Here is a 10425-nt window from a genome sequence, read left to right as displayed (position 1 = left end):
CGGCATGCGAAGGAACTCGAAGAGGCCAAAAGGTGTAATTACCGCCGTCTTCGGCACGTCGGCCGGCCGGACGGGTACCTGGTGGTAGCCCCGAATGAGGTCGACCTTGGAAAAGATCACCCGCCCCGCCAAACGGGCGGAAAAGTCCTGTATGTGTGGTATCGGGTACTGGTCGGGGGTGGTGGCATCGTTGAGGCGGCGGTAATCGCCGCATGGTCGCCATCCGCCACCCAGTTTGGGCACGATGTGCAGGGGCGAGGCCCACGCGCTATTCGAGCGCCGCACAATGCCCAATCGCTCCAGTGCGTCGAATTCCGCCTTCGCCACGGCGAGTTTGGTCGGGTCGAGGCGACGAGCCCTGGCGTAGACCGGTGGACCTGTGGTCGGGATGTGGTGTTCGTCGGCGTCGGCTGCGTGAGGGCGGGAAACTCGGCGAGCAGGCGGGTGAAATTGTCCGCGGCTGGGAGCGCGCAGGCTAGCTTGGTTGGTGCGGAGCCGCTCAATGAGCAAGCGAGCGAGCTGAAGGTCTCCGCGTTGATGAGCCGACGCCGTTTGACGTCCACCAAAAGCCCATGCGCGCACAGAAAATCTGCACCCAGCAAGGCCATGGGCACGTTCGCCGTGATGACGTCCCACCTGAAGCGCTGGCCCCCGAAGCAGAGTGCGACGCTGCGCGAACCGAAGGTGCGGATGGAGGAGCCGTTTGCGGCGACCAAGGCGGGGCCGCAAAGCGCGGCCTGTTTGTCCTGCACCGAGGCGGGTATCACGCTCAGCTGAGCGCTGGTGTCGCACAAAAAACGCCGCCCGGACGCTGTGTCCGTAATAAACAGAAGGCTGCCTGAATGGCCGATGCTTATGGCAGGCAGCGAGCGCCGGCCTGGTCGTTTCCCGACCTGCCAAAAGTGCACGGTGGGCGGCACGTTCTGGCCTTCTGCCCGAACCTGGCGTGGTAGTAGCACATGGTCCGCTCTGGTGGAGGCTCTGGCGGTCACGTCGGGTTCGGTCGACGGGGGCGTCGCGGCGGCCGCTGCCGCCAGTGGCGCTGACTCGGCCGGTGGTGGCGCCGGTCGTGGCGCGGGCGTTGCCTCGGTCTGCCCAGGGTTCCAGGTGGCCGCTCCGACGTGTCGCCTGGCCGAGAAAAATTTATCGGCCTCCTTGGCCAGGGCGCGAGGGTCCGTGATGGGCCAATTAGCCAAAGCTAATCATACCTGCCTGGGTAGCTGCCGGAGGAACAGCTGCCGGAGGAACAGAAGAGGAAATCTGGGCTGTGGTCGCCGAGTAGAGCAAGCATGTGGTCCATGCGTTCGGATGGACGGGTCTCACCCAGCTCCGGGAGGCCGAGCAGTTGTCGCGCGCGTTTGGTCTCCGTGAGTCCAAACGCACCGAGAAGTAGGCCTTTGAGCGCGCCGTATTTGTCGGCGTTCGGCGGGTTCTGTAGGAAGCTCAGGACCCGGGCAGCAGTGGAGGCGTTGAGCGCGGAGACCACATGGTGGTAGCGCGTCTTGTCCTCCGTAATGCTCCGCAGGGCGGATTGAGAATCCGCTTGGGCGAACCAGACGGCCGCATGCGATTCCCAAAAGCCAGGGAGCTTCAAAGCTACAGATGACTCCATCGCCATGTTCTTGAAAAGGGGTCACCAATTGTGGAGCTATGCTCTCACGATAAAGCCGGACAAAATGGACGACACCAGGAACGAAGTTTCACTGAGCTATTTATTTTAGCTTAACTCGAAAGAACTCAAAAGCACTGAATAGCCCGTTAACACGGGTGGCAATTTATATCAAAAGTTCACCACACAAAAGCCACGCCTCTCAGGCGGGGCGTGGTATGCAAATAAGTCAGCCACGCCTCTCAACGGGGCGTGGTATGCAAATCGAGAGTCCGCCCGGGCAAGGCAAGTCCGGACATGTCCGGGCGAGTCCGGGCAAGTAACCGCCCGCCGGTTACGTCATCGGCCGGTGCAAGGTGATTGTGTCATGCTTCCGGTAACCGCTACATTATAATGTTTTGACCAATAGGGTTTCAGATAAAATAAATAAAAATTAGCTTTCAGATTTTAAAAATCCTGTGAATAAATTATTGAAATAGCTGCTTTTTTGTTCGTATCCTTTTTCTCACCTGTGCTGCAAGTAGAACGACCTACTTTGTGATGCTTTTAAAGGCGGTGTATAATCAGAAATACTGTTTGATATGCCGATATATTATTTTTATATGAATGAAAATGGAAATATTGAAAGAAATAATATTGAATATAGCAAGTGTTTTCTGAATCTAATCAATATGAGAAACGGGATTGAATGAGACTCAGCATTACATTAAATGAAGAAGAAGAAGGGGGAAGAGTTTTTACGGTCTGTATGTCCCTCACAAACGTACACCAATCAGAGCTGAGGATCTAGTCACATGACAGGGGACAGCATTCAGTAACCATTACAGTTGCATATTTTACTACTAGTACCCGACTGCAAAGCCGCAATGAGCCGGCGAAGCCAAAGCCTCTTGCCACTATTTTACCCATCACTATGGCATCAGTGGGTTAGGTAGTTGGTAGTAGGTAGGTGGAGTAGGTACCGTACCTGGTAAGACTTGGTAAAAGAAAAGAGCAGACAGTCCTCCCCAATACCTACATACAATAAATGTCACAAGAAGCTTAAGGAAGTAACTATACGATGTGCTAGCTTAGGGCCTATTTTAAGAAATTTTAACTTGGCTTAACATACGTTTTCACAGTATGTGTGTCGTCTTCTAACTTCAGTCGCCGTCAGGACTGGTTCTCTCCGGACACTACGGCTTCCTCCACCAGAAGAAGTTACCTTGCAGTAAGATCAGTGCCGACAGATCAGACGATAGCGCCGTTGCAACGGCAATGTGTGACTGTCGTTAATCAAACCGTGTCGATGGCGCTGATTGGCTGACCTAAGCTGATCGCTGATTGGTCAGCTCACAAAATTTCACAAATTCAGACCTAAAATGACACCATTTGCATTCTGGATGATTAAAATTGATAAAATTTCCTTCTTGATTAATTCGGTGAATTCCGTCTCAACTTCGGATATTTCTGGCCGCGAAAAACTATCCCCGACGGCCGCGAGATTTCTAAAAAAGAATTATTCGTCAATTTTAGAATATTTGACGCCGTTTTCACCCTCCGAAATGCGTAATAAGCTGTTTTGAAGTATTTTTTCAAATGCTCGAATCTCATTGGTTCCGGTGTTTGGTGACGATTTTCGTTGAAGATAACGAGGTTGGTCTTAAAGTATTTTAATTACAAATTAGAGGTGCATAAGATTGTGAATCAGACAAAGACGGGTGAAACAAACTCCTATTGAACTTTTTCGCAATTTTTTTATGCATACTTCTGCATCGGAAGATGGCGGCCTCCATTGAGTGATTTGGTTTTTGAAATATTTTTTCAAATGCTCGAATCTCATTGGTTCCGGTGTTTGGTGACGATTTTCATTTAAGATAACCAGGCCCGTGCGGGCCGAGGTTGGTCGTAAAGTATTTTAATTACAAATTAGAGGTGCATAGGATTGTGAATCAAACAAAGACGGGTGAAACAAACTCCTATGGAACTTTTTCAAATTTGTTATGCATACTTCCGCATCCGCAAGATGGCGGCCTCCATTGAGCGATTTGGTGCGTCAAAGCTTCGAAATTCTCAAGCCAAGGGATCCAGAATAATCTGTTTATTTCAACATAATACGTACGCGTTCATTGACAACACCGGCTTTGCCGGCTAAAAGGAAATATAATAACCTTCTGTGGAATGTTTTGGGATCCCAGCAGGTGTTGTAAGGCAGGTATGAGGTTTCAGAAATTCCTCAATACAATTATGATTTTGTAATGAGATCAACACGGATCTTGCTCCTGAATCCGGAAGTGAACTCCTGAATCCGGAAAATCAAATATAATTGTGATTTAACGTATTTTGATATATTAATACCATAGTATTATTTTGTGATTGGAATGATAAATGATGCTGTTTGGAATGAAAATATAGAGAAATTGAATTTAAAGCAGAATGACGAAATGACGTCAGGGTTTCCATCCGTGACATTCGCCGATTCCCAATTTGCAGTTTCGCCATTGACTGGATAAAGCAACATTTAGACTGGGTCCATTTTTTGTGCAAGTCCTTCACGAACCTGCTGTCAATGCCTGACGTTCGACTGAAGGTGGAGCACGAATGTGGAATTTATTGGTTCATCGTTTGCCATTCGCCGTTTTTTACCCAAGTCATTCACGAACCGGTTGTCCATACCTGAAGTCAAAAGATTTAATACTTACATTGTTTGCCTTTCACCCCTGGTTATGTCTGTCCATGACCAGGTTACAGTCCATGACCTGCACATGGACACATATCTTTTCAGCATATCTCACGTGATTCTGAGTTGGACAGGTGACCATGACAGTCCATGACCTGCACACGGACACATATCTTTTCAGCATCTATCGCGGGATTATGAGTTGGACAGGTGACCATGACAGTCCATGAACTGCACATGGACACATATATTTTCAGCATATATCGTGGGAATGTGAGTTGGACAGGTGACCATGACAGTCCATGACCTGCACATGGACACATCTTTTCCGCATATATCGTGGGATTGTGAGTTGGACAGGTGACCATGACAGTCCATGACCTGTACATGGACACATCTTTTCCGCATATATCGCAGGATTGTGAGTTGGACAGGTGACCATGACAGTCCATGACTTGCACATGGACACATATCTTTTCCGCATATATCGCAGGATTGTGAGTTGGACAGGTGACCATGAGAGTCCATGACCTGTACATGGACACATCTTTTCCGCATATATCGCAGGATTGTGAGTTGGACAGGTGACCATGACAGTCCATGACTTGCACATGGACACATATCTTTTCCGCATATATCGCAGGATTGTGAGTTGGACAGGTGACCATGACAGTCCATGACTTGCACATGGACACATATCTTTTCCGCATATATCGCAGGATTGTGAGTTGGACAGGTGACCATGACAGTCCATGACCTGCACATGGACACATATCTTTTCCGCATATATCATGGGATTGTGAGTTGGACAGGTGACCATGACAGTCCATGACCTGCACATGGACGCATATCTTTTCCGCATATATCGTGGGATTGTGAGTTGGACAGGTGACCATGACAGTCCATGACCTGTACATGGACACATCTTTTCCGCATATATCGCAGGATTGTGAGTTGGACAGGTGACCATGACAGTCCATGACCTGCACATGGACACATATCTTTTCAGCATATCTCATGTGATTATGAGTTGGACAGGTGACCATGACAGTCCATGACCTGCACATGGACACATATCTTTTCTGCATATATCGCGGGATTGTGAGTTGGACAGGTGACCATGACAGTCCATGAACTGCACATGGACACATATCTTTTCCGCATATCTTATGGGATTGTGAGTTGGACAAGCGACCATGACAGTTCATGAACTGCACATGGACACATATCTTTTCAGCATATCTTACGGGATTGTGAGTTGGACAGGCGACCGTGACGGGTGGGGAGGGGGTTTAAAGGCTTGAAGTGGGGAGAGGATTGACACCTTAGGTTTGCGAGGTGGAAGTTGAGGACTTGTGGTTTGAGGGGGTGGGAGGAGTTGAGGACTTGTGGTTTGAGGGGTGGGAGGAGTTGAGGACTTGTGGTTTGAGGAGGCGGGAGGAGTTGAGGACTTGTGGTTTGAAGGGGCGGGAGGAGTTGAGGACTTGTGGTTTGAGGGGGCGGAGGAGTTGAAGACTTGTGGTTTGAGGGGCGGGAGGAGTTGAGGTCTTGTGGTTTGAGGGGGCGGGAGTAGTTGAGGACTTGTGGTTTGAGGAGGCGGAAGGAGTTGAGGACTTGTGGTTTGAAGGGGCGGGAGGAGTTGAGGACTTGAAGTCACATTTTATATTTCGTGGAATTTCCACGGGTCCCTGCTGGTATTTTACGTCTTCTGACATTATCTTCAAAAGGCAATTCTTCTGACATGGTCTTCAAAAGGCAATTCAAACCAAACAATCACCGTTATATTTTACTGCTTGCGTGTTCAGGTGCACGTACCTGGATCCTGTCATTCAGTGAGCTCTTCCCTGAGCCTCGATCTCCGTCCTGAATTGATAAAACAAGACCGATGGTCTAACAAAGGCGTTTGATACTTTCGTTTTTTTGATACCTACTTACCTTACGACACCTGCTGGGACCCCAAAACGTTCCACGGAAGGTTATTATTATATTTCATGGAAGGTTATATTATGGTTACTAAACGCGTCCCCTTGTCATGTGACCAGATCCTCAGCTCTGATTGGTGGACGTTTGTGAGGGACATACACATGGACAGACAAACGCTGTTCCAGACAGCATTCACCTGGTGTCTCCATCACTCTCTCAAATAGGGGTTGCCATGTCAGCAGGGGGTGCAGCATTGTGGAGCACGTCTTTCGCCGGTCATCCTGGTGCGTGGCACATAGGGTGGCGACGCATCGACGAGTACGCCGTGATAACTCCAGTGGATGCAAATGCCGGTGGTTACCGGTTACCAGGTTGTGCTCGTGGCGTGAGGTGCGCAGCGTGGTGCTGACACATAAACGCGCACGTTGCGGCAATCCTGTAAACGTGACGTCATTTACCTAATTCACTCCTGATCCCAAAAGCCATGCAAGGTTTCCCGCCTTTATTCATCGTCCCTCGGACCGTTCGGTGGAGCGTTCGAGCGATGATGAACCAAAGGCCGTAAATGAGATATTTTACCAAAACGTCACAACGAAACCGATGACGCAGAGCCATGGGGGTAGTGACGTCACTGAGCCACTAATTCACAATCATCCATTCCGTGGGAAACTTCCCATTCATCTGACAATCCATTGGTCTCATTCGGCTCTGATCACTTTTGCGTTTTCAATTCGACGTCGAAATTTAACTACAAACGGAGTTTAAAAATAAAAATACGCGGGTTCACCAATGAGGGGAAAAGGTCGTCGTCCTCGAATGGGGGAGGGGTCCAGGCTTGGGTGACTCACTTAGCCGGACTCGCGCCCGTGGGGGAAGGGTTCGAGACATGAGTCTCCGCCGCAGCCCGCAGACAAAAGTTCCCAACGAAGGGGCGGAGCGAACGAAGGGGCGGAGCGAACGGTCAGCTCTTGAGTGGGGTGCTCGATACGTCACGCTTAAGCCCCGCCCTGCGGAAAATATCGTCACTCCCGCGAGGCGAACCAATCGCCGGAGGCGCTAGGAAGCACGTCATTTGGCGCCAAAACAGCCTCTTTAGCGCGGCGTTGGGGGCGCGACTGCCTGGGGGTCGATTCGAGGCGCGGTCAAAGAGGTGTAGCGGAATTCCCCTTTCGCGAGGCATAAGTGTCAAGTGCTCTACGGAGGAGGAGGTAGCGGGTGCGCACCGAGCGGTAGATCGAAACCCCGGGAAGCAGGGACTGCTGGAGCACTCGGGTCGCGACTCGCCGGAGATTTCCGACATGGGAAGTCAACGTCAACCCAAGAAAGGTGTTTGTCGCGTCGCGCGTCCGCGCGGCTCCTTGGCGCAGCCCGGAGAGCCCGTGGTCACGAGGCCCGTGTGCCGCAACCTGTTCGGTCCGGTGGACCACGAGGCGACCCGGGCCGACCTGAGGGCGCAGCTCCGAGAGATGGTCGAGCGGAGCCGCTGCCGATGGAATTTCGATTTCCGAAGGGACGCGACGCTCGAGGGACGTTACCTGTGGGAGGCCGTGTCCGTGTCCGTGGTCCCCGAGTGCTACAAGCCCGCGTCGTGCGGCGCCGCGTCGACCGCGCGAGCGACCCGAGCATCGGAGCCCGGTCTGGTGCGCAGAAAGTCGGGACGACCCAGGAAGCCGGCATTCCCAGAAAGCTCGCCGGGAAGCGGCCGCCGCGACCTCACAGGTGAGTCGACGCTTTATTACGCGAAATCGGATCTCGATTACGCGATATAGTCGGATCCGATTCCGCTCGCACTCGAATCGAACGAGAGTACGCTATTGATCAGTTCAGTAGCACGAGTGTACACTACCGTACAGGTACACCTTGCTTGAGTCCTTGTGTAACGGGGGTCCACCGCTTGGTTCACCTTGAAATCACGTGACGACCCTTAAATTCATGCGCTGCACGGTTGTTCTTCTTCTTCTCTTGTATTTGGCGTACATGCCGCTGATGCAGTGCCCCCTGAACGCTAGAGCATCAAATTAGAATTTGTTGAGGGTGCCGGCGATGGCTCGCCGACTCTTCGCGAAGGACGCCGTTTGAGTCTTCAACATCTACCCACTGAGTCCAGCTTAACGTCCATCCGAGGGACGGATCCACCCTACCTGTGAAACACCTGGATGACAGTTTATAGCTTGGCTGGGATTCAAACCCAGGGTAGACGACTTGCATACCTCTAGTATTTCCGACCAGGGTTGCGATGGACTGTGAGATCTCAGGATGGACCCTCTCGGTCTTCTCCGTCGGTTCAACCACAGAAACTTTGACTCTTTATTTCCTTCCTTCGGTTCACATATCCCAAGACTCCACCAGGTACGTTCACGCTGATTGTTGCATCCTCCTGTTGCAGATTTCTTCGAGAAAAGGAAGCGAGCTGCATCCCCGTTTGAGAACACCGCGGCGTGTATACGGGGCGTGGACGAGCTCAGGCCCCAGCCAATCGCAATGCACTGACGGCTGAGCCAGGTAAGACAGGTGGACACGACCGTGTCCTGAGTATTTGAATGTCGTGGAACAGTCTTTTTATTGTCTTTCCTCGGTACGTTTGAAATGGTCGGTCGTGGTTGATCTCCAACAATGATAACGTGAGCGGTAGTAGCCCATGGATTGATGATGTGCTTGGAAAAACCGGGGGAAAATGCCATTTAAAAGCCCCTTAAAAGCCATATATATATATATATATATGGCTATGTTTTCATCCCTGTCCGTTTGTGAACAAAACATCTCAAAATTTTTTGGGACGGATTCGGACGAAATTTGGCAGAGATGTAGCGTATGTGACAAGGACGAAATGATTAGATTTTGGTGAAGATCCGGATCCGGCTACTAGAATTTTTCAAGTGGTTCTTCGCCATTGGGAGATAGGGCCAAAAACGATACATAGCAGGATATCTCAAAGAGTTGTGGACGGATTTGGACGAAACTTGGTGGACCGGTTGGGTGTGTGACGAGGAAGAATTAATTCAATTTTGGTGAAGATCCGGATCCAGCTAGTAGAATTTTTAAAGTGATTCTTCACCATTGAGTGATATGTCGTCGAACGCTCTCTACTGAGTGCGTTCAGGTATTTTCTTGTGTTCATGCTCAACTCAACTGCATGTGGAAAGAAGTATCTAATGCATCATCCAATGTGGGTAGAGCATGCTAATAAACGATGTTTTGTCCTTTGGTCCTTTCAAAAGGTCAAATCAACATCATGACAACAGAAAACGACTTGGGGACCGCGAGGACCTCCACATCGACCCGAGAGTTCCGCAGCAACGATTTGAGGACTCTGCTGCAAAGTTCCAAATGAATGAAGAACCAGTGTGAGGCCTTTTCAGGGTTTTGCAAACCAGGGGTGTTCTGAAGACCTCGCACACGAGTCCACGTGGTGCGTGAAAACCTCCACGGATTTGGGACATGATGCAGCGATTGGGCATGAAGGGGGAAGCGTTTTGTCGCGCGTTCGCGAGGTGGAGTAAAGTTATCCACACACATCACATGGTGTAGGGTGGAGTAAAGTTGTCCACAAACACTACATGGGACGTATGTATACAAGATGCAGAATTGCTGTATGTTTGCACTTTTGTATGTTGTATCAAATCTGAAAGAGCTCACACTTTATGTATATACATATATATACCTGTAATAAATTTCAACTGCATTGTGTCTGTTGTGTCACTTGAGGGTGTTTTCTACTAAAACATCCATTGGACCTTGTCTCATTTTATCATCACCACACACGTGGGATTTAACACCAAAATAGCACCACACACCCACACCATGGGAGGGGATGAGATTGAGGTGGATAACCTTCCTGTGATTGCGCATTGAGTTTGGAGAGCGATTCAACTGGACTTCAAGGACAACTCATCCCTATTTCAATCCCATACAAATAACTCATCACTTTTTCAATCCCATGCAAACTTCTCATCACTTTTTCAATCCCATACAAAAACTCCACTTCTTCAATCCCATACAAACTTCTCATCAATTTTTCAATCCCATACAAACTTCTCGTCACTTTTTCAATCTCGTCAATTTATCAATCCCATACAAATAACTCATCACTTTATCAATCTCATACAAATAACTCATGACTGTTTCAATCCCATATGAATAACTCATCACTTTTTCAATCCCATACGAATAACTCATCACTTTTTCAATCCCATCGAAACAACTCGGCACTTTTTCAATACCATACGAAGAACTC

The 10425-nt window shown here is 49.7% G+C and overlaps 1 protein-coding gene across 1 annotated transcript; it reads left to right on the top strand.

Annotated features, from left to right (window-relative positions):
* The first annotated feature begins 7205 nt into the window (after positions 1-7205).
* LOC137432295 (cyclin-dependent kinase inhibitor 1) lies at positions 7206-9878 on the top strand. Its single transcript, XM_068124108.2, has 3 exons — positions 7206-7910; positions 8578-8693; positions 9410-9878. The coding sequence occupies exons 1-2, from the start codon at positions 7490-7492 to the stop codon at positions 8679-8681; spliced, it is 525 nt and encodes a 174-aa protein (XP_067980209.2). The 5' UTR covers positions 7206-7489; the 3' UTR covers positions 8682-8693; positions 9410-9878.
* Positions 9879-10425: the final 547 nt, after the last annotated feature.

This window comes from Myxine glutinosa, chromosome 8, assembly GCF_964187855.1.
Source record: "Myxine glutinosa chromosome 8, kmMyxGlut1.1, whole genome shotgun sequence".
In the NCBI taxonomy this organism is placed as follows: Eukaryota; Metazoa; Chordata; class Myxini; order Myxiniformes; family Myxinidae; genus Myxine; species Myxine glutinosa.
This window is presented reverse-complemented; position numbering and strand designations above follow the sequence as displayed.

Excerpts from the sequence above, each read along its gene's own strand:
- LOC137432295 (XM_068124108.2), top strand. The coding sequence starts at position 7,490 with ATGGGAAGTCAACGTCAACCCAAGAAAGGTGTTTGTCGCGTCGCGCGT. Across the intron at positions 7,911-8,577 it reads CGGCCGCCGCGACCTCACAG|ATTTCTTCGAGAAAAGGAAG; the intron begins GTGAGTCGACGC and ends CTCCTGTTGCAG.